Below are 17,915 nucleotides of genomic sequence, written 5' to 3'. Positions count from 1 at the left end.
TCTGTTGCTTTTTACCGCAGGTCAAGTTCAAATAAAGAAATCCATTATGTCAACAAATGGTTCTGTTAAACCAGACGGAAAGGGTTGCAGTGGCTTTTAATGGTAGATGAGGATTTAGGGTGTCTTAAACAGTAATTGAAAATGCTTAACTATAGAAGTGTCCATTTGATTTCTTATTGGTTTTTGGCTGGTGCTTAATTATGAATTATGACTGAAACCAAACAGAGACAGACTCCATGTGCTCCTCTACAGATAGGTGTGCACAATTGGAAACAGATGTGCAGCATTTGCGAGCCAGAGTCCCCATACTGGATCATGACCGCAATGTTGCTTACCAGGACATTTGCTTTACTTCAGTTTTTGACTGGGTTTACTATTTATTGGTCACTCAGCAATGTTGCTGTTCTCAAAGGCAGTCATGTGATTAAAACAGTGAAGTATGTCAATGTTACAATATAAAATAATGGCACCAGTAAAAAAAAATTTTTTTTAAAAGAGTTTAATTTTTTTTTTAAAAAGGTCACACACATTAAAATCCATGTTTGACAGAGCAGGGCAGGGGTGAGTCATTAATTCTGCCATTGTGACATACAGTATATCACACCAACATTTGTTTTCCTTTGTCTTTCTTGCATGTCGCAACCCAAAAGATTAAGCTCAATATATCAAGTGTGTGGGTAACAGTTTAGTATCATGGCTACTGGGCTTGTGACTCAAAGATTCTTGGTTTGATTCCCACATTGCACAGGTGAGCAAAGGTATGTAACCTACATGGGTTCAATGAAAATCTGTCTGTATAAATGGATTGTATGTATAGAATATAAGCTGCGTAAATTGCTCTAGATATTGTTGACCAAATGCCCAGAATGTAATTTGAATGAGAAATACATGTGCCTCAGTGTAATTAAAAATTCTGGTTCAGCCTCAGAAACCCCCCCTGTTTCCAAGATTTCTCACTAACATGAAAAAAAAACCTTATGATCCATTACCAAGAAGTTGCTTGTAATGACTTAGATTTCCCTATACTGAATAAATTGCATCATACACACAGGATCATCAGATCATAATAAATGCGATGGTGGATTTAACGAGAACTAGAAAGCATGTGTCACTGAACGAAAACCAAACTTCTCAAAGAGGAAGGTGAACCATTTTTAACATGTACTGTCAACACATTCTCACCGTGACGTGAGTACTCTGTGGAGCTCGTTGAGACTGCGCTGTTTTACCACTCAATGTCACCGCTCTTTTCTAACCTGTTCAGGTGTGTAGTGGGGAGGGAGTGGGACCAGGACGTTAGGTTAAATGCCAAGCAAGACTATAAAACCTGAGTGAAACGCTTACAGGAAGTATGTGAGTGTTACGCCGGGCACCCACCGCACGCGTCGCGTATGCGTCGCGTAAACAGCAGGGCGAAGCAGCACGGCGCGACGCGTAGGGTGTCTCCACTGGTTCCGTTTGTGTCGCGCAAAGGCTTGCGTAAAAGCTATATATTCCTAGTAGCTCTCGCAGTCTGCAGTGGGATTACATCGTGTATTTCACGTTTGTTCACGACTGTTGATTATGGGTTAAGTGAATACTTTGGTGAGAGACCTTTTTCAGTTTGTTAATTTGGTAATATTTCGTTAACTCGTAAATACGTGAGAAAGTAAACGCTTTCAAGAATTACCATAAACTTAAATCGCAACGTAGCCTGCATAACAATCAATCTCAAACTGTATTAATTTATTTCCTTGGTTAACAAGCGTGCCAATTTCATGAAGAATATGTAATGATCATAATAATAATAAATAATCCGTAATCAATCATTGGGAATTCCCGTGTTGTCTTGTCATTCACGTCAAAACATTTATAGGATCATATTTAGTAAAATCATCATGAAAAAGACAGTAACAGTTTAATCTTGAAGGGATATGAACACCACAACGCCATGAACACCGGAAGCTTTGAAGTACAAGCGCAATAAAGGCTTGCTTACAACTTCATTTATAAAATAGGTGCATTTTCATCGGCAAAACCACTAAATAATCTGATTTTTTTAAAGCTCTGTGGATTATCTGATTTTTATTAACAAGCCCTTTTTGAAAGCACGGCGAACGAACACATCGGAGAAGTCAAATAGGCTGAGCAATGGTTGGTTAAAAACTACCTTCCAACACTCGAGCTAACACACCGCTGCTCGGTGCATTCACTGCTACGTCATTCAATAGGCTACGTCTTTCTGTGGTGTATTTTCAAATTTACCCCACCCCCTCCGCAAAATAAGACAGCGAAACTAAGTTTGCCTTTTCCCCAGGTTCCAGTTATTTTTTTATTTTTTTATTTTTACAAAACGAAAAGGCTTGTATTTTTTTAGCTGCTTATAAAATATCTGGGAGGTAACTAGGGACACACCCCCAGTAATATAAGGATGAAATATAAATCAGAGCATGTATACCTAGCATTTTAGAGCATATTTCTGTGTATAAACAGGCCACCGTGACGCGCGACAAACCGAAAAAATAGAACAGAAGCGAAAAACTACGCTTCAGTTCGCTTGTGTCGCGCGAGCTTCGCAGCCGGTACGCGACGCGTTCGCATCTGGTGGAGACGACGTCGCCCGCTGCCGTTGTAATAACAGTACTTCAACTACGCTTCAGTTACGCGCGTAATACGCGCGTAGTGCGCTCGCGGTCGATACGCGTGCGGTGGGTGCCCGGCTTTAAGCCTACACAGTCTGCATACATAGGCTAGGCTGACATTAAGTTTCAGGTTGACCCAAAGCTCAGTTTACTTTCGACAACGGCGCCAAGACATTTATAATCATCAACCTGCTCTATGCCTTGACTAACAATAGATGTCTGGGGCCTACGAGAGCTCCATACTTACGCACGGTATTTATACGGTTAGCAATTTTAATTCCTATCTTGGAACAAATTAACTGAGGGAAACTCCCTCCCCCCACCCCCCACCCAGATAGAATGCATTTTCAAAATGTCATAGAAAATAAGTGCATGTGAAATTTACTGAGAAAAAGATCACCTTCAGGCTAAATGAATGAACTGAAGATGGTATTGATTCATCCACCCTACATGCAGCTTTCGCTCGACCGCGGTTCCCTTCCTGCTTTTCACAGCTAATCATGTGACATATGCCTTAGTTACAGGTAAAGCGTCGCTAAGGAAATGGGAGGTGTCATCTCTATGGGAACGTAGCGGATTTGAGGAGAATGGCTAATGCTAGTGGGTTTCTCTAGATAAACAACTGACGTTTTGTAGTGTACTTGCCAATGAATACTGTTGCCCCAGTAGGACCAGTTAAAAAAGTTATTGCACTGAATTAATTCGATTTTCTTTTTTAAATTAGAAAACCTGAATAGTCTAGACCCTAAAGTGGCTAACGTTAGCGAAGTAGCTAACTAGCTAGCCCCAGTTGGCTGGGTCAGACTCTTCGTGCAGATTGTAGCGAGCTAGTGTACCTATGGGGATAAGACACGATTAAGTACCTATTATTCTCTTTGAGACGCAACCATCACTCGCTAGGTGAGACAAGGCTTCCTAGCTTTCTCTAACTTTTATTTGTTAGTTATGTGATTAAGCTTGCTGGACAAATATTTTTAGTTAATTAACGTTAAGTAACTCCCGTATCTTACTGTTAGATTCTAAGTGAGTTATGTACCGTACAATCAAAATCCAACTACTAACATAACGTTATCTGACTTTACGTATCTAGTAATCAAAATCGGATCTTTCTGTAAACCTAAGGTTAGCTTCGTTGCCATTGTTTTCTGCGCTTGCCTTTACTTTAGCTAAGGCTTATAGACTAAACGTTAACGACGAATTAACTTCGCAGACCACGTAAGAATCCCTGTAACCTAAAATAGCTTAGTTTAACGTTAAATAACGTTAAATATCTATCTGAAAGCATTTGAAAAGCAGCCTGCTAATTCAGAGGAGCAGTGCATCGTCATTAGCGCTGTTTTACTGGCTAGCAGACACGTTGTATGTTGTGTTTAGCAAGTTAACTTCGCAATCCAGATTTGAGTTTCAGAATGAAACAATGAAATGCATTGTTTCTGCCTGGATAGCTGGAGTGGTTAGCTACCAGCAAACAGAAAGGTTCGGTCCAGTGTAAATATTTTATTCCCATCGAAAACAGTGAAATTCTAAGGAGGGTCGGAGTTCTTCTAGGTCATTTTAGGTTTGTTTCCTCGCGCCTGTCTCCAAAGCAGAGAGCAACAAATTTAGGTACTGTATTCAAATGGGAAACTGTATTAATGTTCTTAAACCGTGGGTTTTCATGCTCCCCAATATTTAACATCAGCACATCTAAGCTTCTTTAGATGTTAGTTATGGTCATCTGCAGTATGATTTTTATGTTGTACCAATTAGTGTTGTCAAAAAATATTTTGTTTTTCAACCTTTGTTTCAGTTTTATTTGCTTATTGTGTTATTTCTAGTAGTACTAAGGAATACTTTGGACTTAGCTAAATGGAGTGTTGAGTTAGCTATGTGCATTTCGATGTAAAAAGGGTATAAAAATAATAATAAAAAAGGTAACATGATGCATTAGTAAACGTTGGCTCTGATAAAGTTTGTTTTCAGAGCAGATCCCAATACCCAGCTTGCCCATCCTGTCAGCTGTGTCAAATGCGATGTGACAGTAATGCACTGTAATCGGATTCCCTGGTCTTTCTCGAGCCTATGCGTCCCCAGACGAGCGTTTCTTCCCACACTGCACTGCACTGTAGCTGGCTTTGTCATTGGTGGAAATGTCACCCGTGTAAGAGCATCAGCTATGTTTGTCTGCGAGTGTGCTTAGCTGACAGGCACAGTCAGCGCCGTAGGGTAACGTACACCGCATGAGCGTGTGCCTGCATGTGAGGATATTTGTTTTTGTGTTAAGGTGCACACTTTGGAACCTCTATCCAATGAGAGACCAGCAGAGGTGATGCCCGTTGTGCTGTCCGGTCAGGCGGAGGCATAGCCTAAGGTTTAGTTCTGAGGTGATGTGTCTGTCTGTGTTATGTTTGAGGGTGTGGTGAGGTCAGCCATACGTACATCTGATTGGTCACTCTTAACTGTCTCGATGGTTTGAGATGAAAGGGCTTTGTTTTGTCGCCATTGTGCAGAGGTGGAAAATGATGCAGCCGGAGGTGTCCTGCCGGGTGTAGTCACATGGGTCATGGCCTTCTGCGACAGCCTCACTGAGACACAACATGGGGAAACTACAGAGCAAGATCCGACGCCGCTCGGACCTGTACAGGTAAGGAACGCGTCCGTTGAGCGCGCAACGTTCCCCTAACATCGCACAAACATCAAATGGATTTTTTGACTCAGGTTTGATGAGTGTGTGATGGGTACTGTAGTTATAATGATTCCCACTGCAGGACCAACCGAGAGGAAGGGGCGGAGAGTGTTCCTGCCAATCAGGTGGTGCAGTATGAGCCCGCCCACACAGATGCCATTAATTGTGTCACCACTATTTCCCCTGACCTGTGTGTGTCTGGCGGAAGTGACCAGGTAAGTGTGAGAGAGGGGAAACCAGAAGTGATACTGTACATGGTCACTAGGGGGCAGCATATGAGAGGAAAGGGCTGTCAGGCTGGATGTTCTAAACTGTTTGGGCTCTCCTGCTACAGGCTGTTGTTGTGTACAACTGGAGAGCTGGGAAGCTGCATCGGTCACTGCAGGCCCACACCAAGGAGGTCACCAAGGTACATACACATGCTACTGTCACCCTGATACTGCTGTGTGTGTGTGTATGTGTGTGTCAGGGACAGTGTGTGCCAGGGAAAGTGTAATTGGATCAGAGGTCTGTGGACTGGCAAGATCCTTAGATGACGCAGTGTAGTGAACACGGACAGTCACATATGGTGTGGGGGTGTGGTGTTGTGGGGGTGTTGGGGGATTGTGGGGGTGTTGGGGGGGGGGGGGGGGGTTGTGGGGGTGTTGGGGGGAGTGTGGGGTTGTGGGGGTGCGAGGTGTGGGGGGGGGGTCGCTGTAGTCCTACCTTGTACCAAGAGCGCAAATATCGACAGCAAAGTCACTTTTCACACTGGCCCGTCTATCTTACCCCTCTGTCTTACTGATTTCAGGTAAAATGTGTCTCTGGAACAAACCTGATCTTCAGCGCGTCCCGCGATAAGACTGTGCTGATGTGGGATCTCTACTCTGGGGAAAAACCCCTGCAGGAGTTCTGCGGCCATGAGCTGGTGGTGAACGGACTGGACGTCAGTCCTGGTGAACACACCTCATACCTCACATCTACAGTCAGACTACAGTCCTGGTGAACACACCTCACACCTCACATCTACCGTCGCACTCCAGCCCTGAGGAACACACCTCACATCTACAGTCACACTCCAGCCCTGAGGATTGATCTTTGTGGGACTGATCTTTGATGTTTTCTGCAGAGGGAATTGTGGGATATATTTGTGTTGTCTGCTGCAGATGTGTCAAAGATATGCACCGGGTCCCGGGATAACTCCATGTGCTTGTGGGACATCGAGTCTGGGGAGTGTCTGCAGAGGAAGACTATCTCCCGGAACCTGGTAAGTGGGCGTGCATTGTGAGGACCGTTAGCGTGGGTACACAGCAGCATTGTGAGGACCGTTAGCGTGGGTACACAGCAGCATTGTGAGGACCGTTAGCATGGGTACACACTAGCATTGTGAGGACCGTTAGCGTGGGTACACGGCAGCATTGTGAGGACCGTTAGCGTGGGTACACAGCAGCATTGTGAGGACCGTTAGCGTGGGTACACAGCAGCATTGTGAGGACCGTTAGCGTGGGTACACAGCAGCATTGTGAGGACCGTTAGCGTGGGTACACAGCAGCAGTGTGAGGACCGTTAGCGTGGGTACACAGCAGCATTGTGAGGACCGTTAGCGTGGGTACACAGCAGCATTGTGAGGACCGTTAGCGTGGGTACACAGCAGCATTGTGAGGACCGTTAGCGTGGGTACACAGCAGCATTGTGAGGACCGTTAGCACGGGTACACAGCAGCGTTGTGAGGACCGTTAGCGTGGGTACACAGCAGCATTGTGAGGACTGTTAGCGTGGGTACACAGCAGCATTGTGAGGACCGTTAGCGTGGGTACACGGCAGCGTTGTGAGGACCGTTAGCGTGGGTACACAGCAGCGGCTGGTTCGGCTTGGCTCCACTCCTGTGACGTTTTTGGCGGGATCCCTTCTCTTCTGCAGGTGACTCATGTGTGTTGGGTACCTGGGGGGACCTCCATCGCCCAGACCTCAGAGGACAAAACTATCAAGTGAGATCTTTGGGCCTTTGCTTTCTCTGTGCAGGGTGTGTGTGTGTGTGTGTGTGCGTGAGAGTGTGAGTGTGTGCTGTTAGCTGTGTGTGTATATGTGAGATGTGATGGTTGTGTTCTCTCAGGGTGTGGGACAGCCGTAGCTGGCAGATCAGTAACACGTTCCCGGCGAAGCAGTACATCCAGACCCACTGCGCCGTCAGCGCCAACTCCAACTACCTGCTGAGCAGCAGCAACGGCTTCGGGGGCCAGGGCTGCGAGGCCACGGTACGACCCCCCCACTACTGCCACGTACATACCCCCGCCCTGCCACTACTGCCCCCTACACCCCCGGACCCTGCCACTACTGCCCCGTACATACGCCTCGCCAGTACTGCCCCCTGTCTGACTTGTCTCACCTCTCTTACCTGTCTCACCTGGCCCATAATTGTATTACTTATGTCATTACATCATTTCTACTGCTACTGTAATGTGTCTCTCTTTCTCTCCCTCTCTCTCTCTCTCTCCCTCCCCCTCCCTCCCCCCCTCTCTCTTTCTCTCCCTCTCCCTCCCCCTCCCTCCCCCCCTCTTTCTCTCCCTCTCTCTCTCTCTAAGCTCTGGGACCTCAGGCAGCCAGGCTGTAAGGTTGTGGAGTACAGGGGTCACCTGCAGACCACGGCCTGCTGCATCTTCATTCCCGGCAGCCAGGGGGCGACCCCCATGGTGGCCACTTCCTCACACGACTGCTCTGTCAAAATCTGGGACCAGAACACTGCAGGTACCACACACACGTACACACAGATGTACACACACGAGCACACACACACACGCACAGACTCACAAACATTGATCTTCCAAAACAGTGCTAACATTAGACTCATTTGCATTTTTCTGTCCAAACTGAACATAAACTAAATGTAAATAAGGTGGGAGAAATAGGCAAAACAGAGCGACTCAATGCTCTGGGAGTTTTATTTCAGCTGGTGCTTTTCCCTCTTTTACATTCAGTTCGAAGGGCCTTCTGGGCCTTTATGCACTTTCTATCTCAAAATGTACTGCACAGTGTACAAAGCAGGTAGAGAGTCTATCAGCTGAAACATAACCCCAACTCATACTACTCTGTGAAATCTTATCCATTAAATTTAAGTTTGTCTTGTTTTCCTAAGTGACAGTGCTGAATTGGAATCGACTCTTTAGTTTACTGACATTTGGCAAACACTCTTATCCGGTGCAATCAGAGAATGCAAAGTGTCAGCTACCCTGTTCAACATGAAAGCTATACAAACAAAGACAACGCTTCCCTCACGAGTGTTAAACTGCATTAAATAAACAGACAAACAAACCTTAGGCGCAGTGGGTGTTTGGGTTCTGCGTAATATCCCTGGGCAAGTGGAAGGTCCTACAGTGAGGATGTCTGTTAGCAGGACTGTTTAAATGGTGGGTGTGATTGTATTTGGGTTTCTGTTCTGTGGTGTGTTGCTGTACCTGGAGTGGCCATTATTGTTTGAATATGTAGCACGTGCCTCTCTCTCTCTCTCTCTCTCTCTTTCTCTCTCTCTCTCCCCCCCTCTCCCTCTCTCTCCCCCTCTCCCTCCCTCTCTCTCTCTCTCTCTCTCCCCCTCTCTCCCTCTCTCTCTCTCTCCCTCTCCCCCCCTCTCTTTGTCTCTCTCGCCCTCTCTCTCTCTCTCTACCTCTCACCCTCTCTCTCCCTCTCTCTCTCTCTCCCTCCCCCCTCACACACTCTCTCTCTCTCTCTCTCTTTCCCCCTCTCTCTCCCTCTCTCTCTCTCTCTCCCCCCCCCTCTCTCCCCCCCTCCCCCCCCCCTCCCTCCCCCTCTCTCTCCCCCCCTCTCTCTCCCAGCCTGTCTGTGCACGCTGGTGCTGGCCGGGTCCGGTCCGCTGGCATCGTTGGCACCGTGCGATGGCGGCGGCGGTCTCCTGTGCGCCAGCTTCAACACGGGCATGCACCTGCTGCACCTGAGCCAGGGGGCGGGGCTTCAGCTGTGCGAGGTCGCCAGGTTCTGACCCTGCCCGACCCCGCCCGGCCGTCTCCTGGCCTCCTCTGCATCGCTCTGTAGCGCCGCGCGGTCGCCGTGGGAACCGAAAGGATGGAGCTTCCGCGAATTCCGCGCGGATGCCGTGGCTTAGGACCACAGCGCCCCCCGACTGCAGCCGGGTGAAGCGCAGCGGTAGCAGACGTGGGACTAAATGATCATTTTAACCCTGGTAGAAACCCTGGGGACTGAAGATTTTGAGCCTGTGATTGGCTGAACTCAGGGCATGTCTCAAAATGGCCGACAGCCTGGGTCCAACGTTCCTTTTTTCTACCTGTCAGTCAGTTCCCCCTCTTTAAAAGAGCACCCGTAGAGCGTAAACGGTATTTTGTTGTACCTGTGAGGCATTGTTGTTCTATTTTGAAATGCTTGATCTGTGTTTCAAAAAATTGTCAGGACTCTTACAGCTTTCTAAGTAATAATTTGACCCAGGTCTGGTTGGTAGTGTTAGGTAGCTGCTTGTACCTAAACTTTGGGGAATTTGGCAAAAGAGAAACAAGAGAGGTGGCCTATCTGGGAAGTGACATCACAATGAACGGTCACATGAAACGAAGAGCACTCCGGAAAACATGGAGCCAGTCCCAGAATGCACCTGGAACGTGTTTAGTGTTTGTCATCGCTACTCAGGGTCTGGAGAGAGTGGGTCTGTTAATACGTTGTTTAGACGTTGTGTGAATGTTGTGCGTGACGCACACCCCCGGTACTGGGTAGTTACGGGGAAGACCGTTTCTCCTGTTTTTGTCGTTGGTTGTTAGCTCGCCCTCAAATGGTTGTTTCAACAGCACCTGAAACCTTTTCTCCCAGTGGACTCGGAACGAGAGGTTCTGAGTGAGCGGCGCACGACGGTATCGGAAAGCACGTCTCTGACGCTGCTGCAGCCACTGCAGAAACTGCACTGGAGGGGAAAGGGCTACCTTGGTTCGATCGGTGTGCCATGTACGCAGAGTCGCCGCTCTGCTCGCCAGGGCCCCGTTTGTCCTTTCCACACGCGTGTGTTTTGTGTTTGTCTAATAAATGCGCTGTTTTTGTGTTAGTAAAGCGCGGTCTTTGTTCTGTCTCTGTGCCCCCCCCTGACCTCCCCCCCCCCCCCCCCCCCCATGCTTCATGCTCGTCACGGTGAAAAAGCTCCCGTACCCACAACACACCCGCCATTGTGCCGCAGGGAAATTCATCTTCTCAAATTACCTTTATTTCACAAGCCTGCCAGTCACTGCGTGGAGGAAACTTCTTTTCTTCCTCCTCCTCCTCCTCTTCCTCATCGCGATGCCTGCCCGCTGACGCCCGCTCACGGCTAATCGCAGACTAAACACTACGCCGCTCGCGATAACGCACACGTTAGAGACACAGACAGAGTTTATCATTATAAAAACTTATCTGCATCGGTGCCCCGTTCATGTAGAGAAGCCATTTTGGCTCAGAGTGCCAGTGGTCAGTACGGTAGAGGTCGGTGTCCTGTTCAGGTAGAGGAAGCCATTTTGGCTCAGTGTGGCAGTGGTCAGTACAGTGGAGGAAGCACACTCACACGGTTTGTAACCCTCAGCCTGAATGTGAAATTCAAACAATATACTTCGCCTTTCTGAGAAATGTCATAAAAATAACAGAGTTTAATGTGAAGGAAATTACATGGAAGCATTCTTAATACTAGAACTTCTAATAGACACAAATGCGCACAGGCACATACTCACACACGCTAGGTATTATTAAAAGTAATCCAATAATCCAGGAATGGGAGCTGCAGCTTCCCTGGCTCACATTGTGCCGGGCTTATTTATAATTCCACACAAACGGTCTGCCAGTGGAGTCCTATCAGTGGAGTCTGTTCAGAGCGTTAGAATGGGGGAGTTGGTTCTCTGCTATGGAAGTAGACAGGGAGGAAGATGGCGACGAAGATGATGACGAAGAGGAGGAAGCTGATCACGGCCAGGCCCCTGACGTTCCTGCAGCCACCGAGCCTGCGTCGGGAGAGAACCGTCACCATGGCGACCGGCTGGCCCTCCCCTCCCGCCCCCGCCCCCGCTCCCACTCGCACTCCTGGTGTGACCCCCGCCCCTGCCGCGACCCCAGCCGCGGGGACCCCGGTCAGCGGCAGCCTGGCGACCCCGTCTGCTGTAGCCCCGCCCTCCTCCGGCCCCGTCCAATAGCAGAGGACCGGCCCCTCCAGCCACACCCGTTTGGGGGCCCCGCAGTGGGCCTGGGGGAGCCGGGACAGCAGCTCCATGTTGGGGGGCAGGCAGGGGGCACCGCCGGGGGGCAGGGGGACGGGGGTGCGGCAGAGGGGGCACTGGAAGCCCTGTGGGGGGGAGGGGAACAGGCTCATCCGGGACACGCACACCAGGCAGAACGTGTGGGCGCAGCGGGGGAGCTGGAGGGGGGCGTGGAACGCCCCGTCGTAGGCCGAGAAGCAGATGGGGCACTCCGGAATGGAGGCGGGCCCAGTGGGCAGGGCTGCAGGCTCCGGCCCCTCCCCCAAATGTCCAACCTGGGCGGAAGAATCGCTTTCGGGGGAGTCGCAGCAGCACGATGAGGTACCCTTCTCGCCTGCCGGGTCCTCCATCTCCCCTTCAACCCCTCAACCCCTCCACACCCTGCTCTTCCTGGTCCTACTGCCCCCCCCTCCAACAGCGTAGCTCTCCCTCTCCTCCACAGGGTTCTACTACCCCGCCACCCACACCAACAATGTAGCTCTCCCTCTGCTCTTAGAGCAGACCCTGCCGTCTTCCAGACAATGCTTTCTTTCAGTAAACACTTCCTTAACAACGCAGGCTGCACTGCATGAAATTAGACTCGCGAGAGCCTGTGTGTGCACACGCACGCACGTACACACGTACACGCACCCCTTACAGATTCTTTTCGCCCAGATTTCTCCGTTACGAAAGTTTCTTAAGAGCCCCGAGGTCCCGCAAACCCTCCTCTTTTCCGGGCACGGCCCGCGAAGGAACAAGGTCAAGTCCGTGGTGCTGAAGGTCAAGCGAACTCGTGGAAGGAGTCGTGCGTTTCCATCCCGCACGTGCCCAGACGAACCCGCATGTGTTCCCCGTTCCCGGGACTGGAGAAGCGCCCCAAATCCCAGAGAGGGGTGTCGCTGGGGGTGCGCGGGGTCCAGAGAGGGGTGTCGCTGGGGGTGCGCGGGGTCCAGAGAGGGGTGTCGCTGGGGGTGCGCGGGGTCCAGAGAGGGGTGTCGCGGGGGGTGCGCGGGGTCCAGAGAGGGGTGTCGCTGGGGGTGCGCGGGGTCCAGAGAGGGGTGTCGCTGGGGGTGCGCGGGGTCCAGAGAGGGGTGTCGCTGGGGGTGCGTGGGGTCCAGAGAGGGGTGTCGCTGGGGGTGCCGGGGTCCAGAGAGGGGTGTCGCTGGGGGTGCGCGGGGTCCAGAGGAGCGGATCGTAGCGGCTGCCTCTCCAAACTGCCGCTGTGTTGTGGGTGAGCAGCAGGGTCTGAGTTCCTAAGCTACGAGCCCAAACAGAGACGGACAAACACAGAGCGAACGCGAGCTGGCCAGCAAATAAACAAGCTCAGCGTTTACTTCATTATGTCACCAGTCCACCCGATTCATCATGCGCTTGCATAGGCCATGCTGTCAGGCGTGTGCGCTGGGGCCATAGCTTTCCAGAAACCAAAGTCATAACAATGTTTCTTAAAACTGCCGCGTTACTAATGAAAATTAAATACAAAATAAAGCAAGTAGTCCCAGTAATGCTGTGCTGAGAAAAAAACCTGCAGCTCTACTTAAAAAAATTATTAAAAAATAAGATTTTGATGAGATTTTTATGTAGTTCCAGCAAGACTAGTCAAGACTATAAATGACTTCAATTTTTGTCTTTCAAAAATAAAAGTACAACCAACTCATTTTGACAGTTCTATAGTCATTATTTTGAGTGTGTGGTCTGTAACTATCGGAGTTTCAAAAGTATAAGTCATAATAATTTGATTGTTTAATATCCACAATCATTACTTACTGTTCTACTGTAGAACTGTCATTGTAAAGTAGCAACAGAATTTTGGTGATTACAGATTCACTATTTTCTGTGTAAAACAATTTTGATGCTCCTCAGGTAAGTCATGGATCCTTTCGACATGACTGGGTTATGTAAGACCACCAGTATTTTTTTTTTTTGAGTGCTATTGTGAATTTGGTGCTGATCCTGAAAAATAAACTGTGACCTCATCCATGCACAGTGTGTGGATCTGCATGCAAAAAAAGGAACAGAATGCAGTGTGCGGAGCGACATTGAAAGAGAGAAAATAAAACAAGATGCTTGTTTTTACAACGGATGCACCTAAGAAAATTTGTTGGGGTTATGTAGAAGCCTCTTGTTAAGGGCATCATTTAAAACATCATGTTTTTGGCGCAAATGCAAATTAAGTCCAGAACTTGAAGACACAAACTTGCATTTTTATTGTCAACATTGAAGGTTTCTTTGTGCAACATGTACAGTGTGAGCTATACTTCTAAAAACGTGTTTCTGAGAACTAGAGCCGAACAGCTTTGTTCCTTGTGTTTAATTTGTATATTTGACAGGGACATACACACACACAGGCCCTGCAGTCTTTGGTTTGCTGGGCTGCACTCATGCAAATTCAGGGCCCGTGGGATCCGCGCCATCCAACTTTGGCAATTTTCCAAAATATGAAAGGAAAAATTCCAAAAATGGTGAAAGTTTCGGGCTGGAGTCAGCGTTCCCAAGAGGCCCATCAGAAGTATAACTGGCCCCGAAAACTGCACCCCCCAAAAAAACTGCACTCCCAGATTAAACAGCCTCAGTGAAACTCAGTCTCCCAGGTCTTCAGAGAAGAAGGTTCACACAGATGATCTGCTTGCGCAACATTTGACTATCACGATTATGTTTTCTGATGTTATTCCAGTATTCAAATATGTCCTGACGGAGCCCCAGCGGGAGAAGTGGGAGGAGCTACAGGGAGAGGTAGGGGAAACCTGACTGACAGGTGAGAGCTGTCCTACTCTGTTCACTCTCGCCATAAAACCGCGCTGTGACCAGAGAGGACGGGCTGGTCTTAACCTGCTGAACAGGTACCGCGGCGGTCGGACGAGCGGGGCTAGCAAGCGAGCAGGTGAGCGCGAGCGTCAACAAACAGGAGCGGCGACGTATTTTAGAACGCTATTATGGTAAAGTTCATGCTCAACGCCGATTAGCACTGCTGGGATACGTGCTCATGTCTACTGAAGCGGTTAAGTGGTTGACTGGTACCGCCAAAAAAATCAGTGATTCATGACTGTTTACCCCCTGTTTGATTTTAATGGATTTATGAGTACAGTGGCTTACTAGTGAGATGATAATCATCTGGTTGTGTTTATGCGGAACACATCCTGAATATATTTCACGCTGAGTATTCTTAAACTGCATTTTGAAAAGCATTCTGCAGCTGTCTTGCTCCATTGGATCTCATGCAACTGTTCTTTTGTTCTGGAGGTTTGTGCTTATATAGTGAAATAATGCTATTGTATGCTGTCTTTTGCTACCAGCAAGAAATGTCCAGATACAATAGAGTATTTGATAAATATCTTGGATTTGGTAGCCATAGATACAGGATCACTAGATGTAAGCAAAATCTGATTCAGTTGGTCCACAGTCAAAATATGGCAAACATGCAAAAAGTAAAAAAAACGAATCTTGGTGGCTGAAGAAGATTTTTACGTCTGTAAAAATTTTTAGCCGACAGGATTGTTTTAAGAATGTTTTCGGAAGAAAATGTGTTCCGTGTGAATTAGTTTAAAATGGCCGCAGATGGCTAAGATCAGACATGGAAAATCTTGAGTGCAAAATTAAAGTTGGCCCAGAGCCACTTAACCTGTCTTAACCTGTTCACACACCTCCATGGAAATGTCGGCCTGGTGCCGAATCCTGGCCATGTCAGTTTCTTGCAGGACCTGTGCGGGGGCGGGGAGGGGGAGGGGGGGGGGGTTCAGTCAGCACATCCTTCCTGTTCTCCAGTGACCAGCAGCCCTCAGACGTCTCCACTGCTCCTGTCACACCTGAGCAGCGTTGACCTTTGACCTTTTACCCCGAGGCTGCTTGACTCCCTTCCTGGAGGGCTGTGGTTGTGCACTGGTTTTTGCTCCGAACAATTGCTCGAGCTAAATTTTCTAAATGGCTATGTACACCAATACTGGTTCACTTCAGTAAGAAACTGTCTTGCCAGGGGACAAGTGTCTCTGCAGCTGTAGCAATGACTTTGTAAATACTGTGAAATAACAAAATGGACTGGCGCTAACCTTCAGTCACTGTCCTGCAGGTTAGCATGGTGCTAGCATGTTGCCCACAGTTCACCACACCAGCCAGCTGGGGGCGCTCACTCACTGAAGCCACGACCTGAGAGCTGGGCATCACCATGGTGCCGGATCAGGACCAGGACCAGGACCAGCTGTCCCTCCCCCTGCCACCAGAGGGCGCCCCGGACTTGGAGTGTGCCATATGCTTCAGCCAGTTCAACAACGTCTTCCGCACTCCCAAGATGCTCCAGTGCAAGCACACCTTCTGCCTGGAGTGCCTCGCCCGCATGAACGTCAAGTCCTCGGAGCCCGACGCCATCCACTGCCCGCTGTGCCGCGGGGTGACCACCCTGCCCGACCTGGGGCTCCCCAAACTGGAGACCAACCCCACCGTCCTGTCCTACCTGCCCCGGGCCATGCAGCGTGTCTGCAGCATCCGGTTCAGCCGCAGCCGGGGCCGGCTGCAGGTCAAAGGGCCCCCCACCGTCAGCGACTCCCTGGACCTGGGGCTCCCCGCCCACTGCCCCGCCTCGGGCGACGCCCCTCAGCCGGGCAGCATCCTGCCGTGCTCCGGCAAGCCCTTCTGCCACCTCCTCGTTATGCTCTCCGGCATCCTGCTGCTGGTGCTGATCACCTGCATCATCATCATCATCCTCAAACCGAAGGCATGAGGAGACCTCTGCTCATCTTCATCTTCATCATCATCATCATCATCCTCAAACCGAAGGCATGAGGAGACCTCTGCTCATCTTCATCTTCATCATCATCATCGTCATCCTCAAACCGAAGGCATGAGGAGACCTCTGCTCATCTTCATCCTCATCATCATCATCGTCGTCATCCTCAAACCGCAGGCATGAGACCTCTGCTCACCTTCATCCTCCTCCTCATCCTCAAACTGCATTCATGAGAGCCCTGCTCACCTTCATCCTCCTCATCATCATCCACAAACCGCAGGCATGAGACTTCTGCTCACCTTCATCCTCCTCCTCATCCTCAACAAACGGCAGGACAGAGAGGTCTGCCAGAGGCCCATTTTCGCTGTGTGAGTAACCACTTTCAGAACCTCAGGTATCTCCAGGAACTGCGGACACGCCCAAACTGCACACCTGCTGCTGCAGGGCACCAGCTGTCACCAATGAGAGAGGCGTCACACACACACACACACAGACACGCACGCTCACACACACAAACGCACACACACAATCATGCACACACACACACACACACACACACACACAGACACGCACACACACACACACACACACACACACACACATAAAAGTGAGCCCTCATTCACATGAAAGTGAGCTGCAGAGAATGGCTGATGGATGAGCTTTCCTTCAGTAAAGCAATAAGCTAATTTCCCACTGCTGTAAATTCCGCAGTGTGTTACTCACTGCGTGTGTGTGTGAATTCTGAACGTTACACGTCCTGTAGATGGCACATTGTGCTCACGCACATACCCCACACTTTCGTGACCGGGTTTCTGTGTGAACGCAGCTCAGACTGTCTCAGACTGCCGTCGGAATTCGCCGAGGTTTCGTTACCTGCCGTACTGTTCAAGGTGTGCCGTTTCTGCTTCTGGTGCACGGAGGGGGGGGCTCTGCACGCGAACCCCATCGGCTCAGGTGGGTTGGGGCCCCCCCTGAGCCCACAGACAGCACGGCTGAGAGCGACTGGAAATCCCGGAAACCTCCGGTTTTCTTTGATCAGGCCCTTTATGTACACACACACACAGCCTGCTGGCACGGAGGTGAGAGACCCAGAGAGAAATGAGTGCAATTAAGTGCAGTGTGCACTGCGTACTCTGTAATGAGTAATGTGCACAATGAGTCATGCGTGATGTGTAATGTGTAACGTGAATGCACAACATGTAATGTGTAACATGCATAGTAAAATGTTCAGTGTTAAATTAACTCTTACAGAATACATATGGTTCCTATTGAACCGCATGCACTCTGTTAGAGTTCAATTAACACTGGATATTTTACTGGGTAGTACATTGTTGCTATACAGTAAGACAATAGCAGTTTACTGTTTTTTTTTTTACGACATACAGCAATCTATCGAATCTTTATCCTGTTATCTGAATAAACATGTAGCAGAGTTTGTGATTATTCCTGTTCTAAAATGTTTAAGTTAAATAAAGATTTAAAGGCACGGAATCCTTATTATAACCGTTTTGTTTTACTGCAACAAAAATAACAAGACCAGGTTAAAACCTACTGTATGGCTGGACCTAACACACGTGATCCGGCCGACCAATGGTGTAACTTCATCACTCACTCATCAGTCACTCAGTCAGTCACTCACTCAGTCACAGACATTCGCGTTTGTAGGGCTGGCCCCCGCTGTCGCGGTCCAGCCAAAAATTCAGTGTTGAACAGAATGCATGTTGTTCACA

General features: G+C 49.1%; 3 protein-coding genes across 9 annotated transcripts; 2 read left to right on the top strand and 1 right to left on the bottom strand.

The window, feature by feature from the left end:
• Positions 1-3,156: 3,156 nt before the first annotated feature.
• On the top strand, positions 3,157-10,323 carry wdr31 (WD repeat domain 31). Of its 4 annotated transcripts, none has more exons than XM_035435652.1 (11): positions 3,157-3,521; positions 4,885-4,984; positions 5,111-5,244; positions 5,369-5,501; positions 5,621-5,695; positions 6,077-6,221; positions 6,432-6,532; positions 7,186-7,253; positions 7,379-7,520; positions 7,848-8,010; positions 9,093-10,323. In XM_035435652.1, the coding sequence occupies exons 3-11, from the start codon at positions 5,198-5,200 to the stop codon at positions 9,254-9,256; spliced, it is 1,038 nt and encodes a 345-aa protein (XP_035291543.1). In that variant the 5' UTR covers positions 3,157-3,521; positions 4,885-4,984; positions 5,111-5,197; the 3' UTR covers positions 9,257-10,323. The 4 variants fall into 4 exon arrangements, with proteins under 4 accessions (XP_035291543.1, XP_035291542.1, XP_035291545.1 ...); XM_035435653.1 differs by lacking the exon at positions 3,157-3,521 and adding an exon at positions 3,556-4,226; XM_035435651.1 differs by lacking the exon at positions 4,885-4,984.
• A 545-nt stretch (positions 10,324-10,868) lies between these two features.
• Positions 10,869-12,463, bottom strand: LOC118237458 (RING finger protein 223-like). The gene has a single exon (XM_035436176.1). The coding sequence runs from the start codon at positions 11,837-11,839 to the stop codon at positions 11,114-11,116; it is 726 nt and encodes a 241-aa protein (XP_035292067.1). The 5' UTR covers positions 11,840-12,463; the 3' UTR covers positions 10,869-11,113.
• Positions 12,464-14,051: 1,588 nt separating this feature from the next.
• Positions 14,052-16,438, top strand: LOC118237397 (RING finger protein 223). 4 transcript variants are annotated; one of them, XM_035436061.1, is made up of 3 exons: positions 14,218-14,349; positions 15,532-16,180; positions 16,243-16,438. In XM_035436061.1, the coding sequence occupies exon 2, from the start codon at positions 15,628-15,630 to the stop codon at positions 16,177-16,179; it is 552 nt and encodes a 183-aa protein (XP_035291952.1). In that variant the 5' UTR covers positions 14,218-14,349; positions 15,532-15,627; the 3' UTR covers position 16,180; positions 16,243-16,438. The 4 variants fall into 4 exon arrangements, with proteins under 4 accessions (XP_035291954.1, XP_035291952.1, XP_035291953.1 ...); XM_035436063.1 differs by lacking the exon at positions 14,218-14,349 and adding an exon at positions 14,052-14,201 and having other exon boundaries at positions 15,532-16,438; XM_035436062.1 differs by having other exon boundaries at positions 14,218-14,404; positions 15,532-16,438.
• The last annotated feature ends 1,477 nt before the right edge of the window (positions 16,439-17,915 follow it).

Source organism: Anguilla anguilla, chromosome 10 (genome assembly GCF_013347855.1).
Source record: "Anguilla anguilla isolate fAngAng1 chromosome 10, fAngAng1.pri, whole genome shotgun sequence".
Classification (NCBI taxonomy): Eukaryota; Metazoa; Chordata; class Actinopteri; order Anguilliformes; family Anguillidae; genus Anguilla; species Anguilla anguilla.
This window is presented reverse-complemented; position numbering and strand designations above follow the sequence as displayed.

Bases quoted from the DNA above. Each gene is read 5' to 3' on its own strand.
- wdr31 (XM_035435651.1), top strand. From the start codon at position 5,198: ATGGGGAAACTACAGAGCAAGATCCGACGCCGCTCGGACCTGTACAG. The intron at 5,696-6,076 runs GTACATACACAT...TACTGATTTCAG, and splicing joins ACACCAAGGAGGTCACCAAG to GTAAAATGTGTCTCTGGAAC. The intron at 6,222-6,431 runs GTGAACACACCT...TGTCTGCTGCAG, and splicing joins CGGACTGGACGTCAGTCCTG to ATGTGTCAAAGATATGCACC.
- LOC118237458 (XM_035436176.1), bottom strand. From the start codon at position 11,839: ATGGAGGACCCGGCAGGCGAGAAGGGTACCTCATCGTGCTGCTGCGAC.
- LOC118237397 (XM_035436063.1), top strand. From the start codon at position 15,628: ATGGTGCCGGATCAGGACCAGGACCAGGACCAGCTGTCCCTCCCCCTG.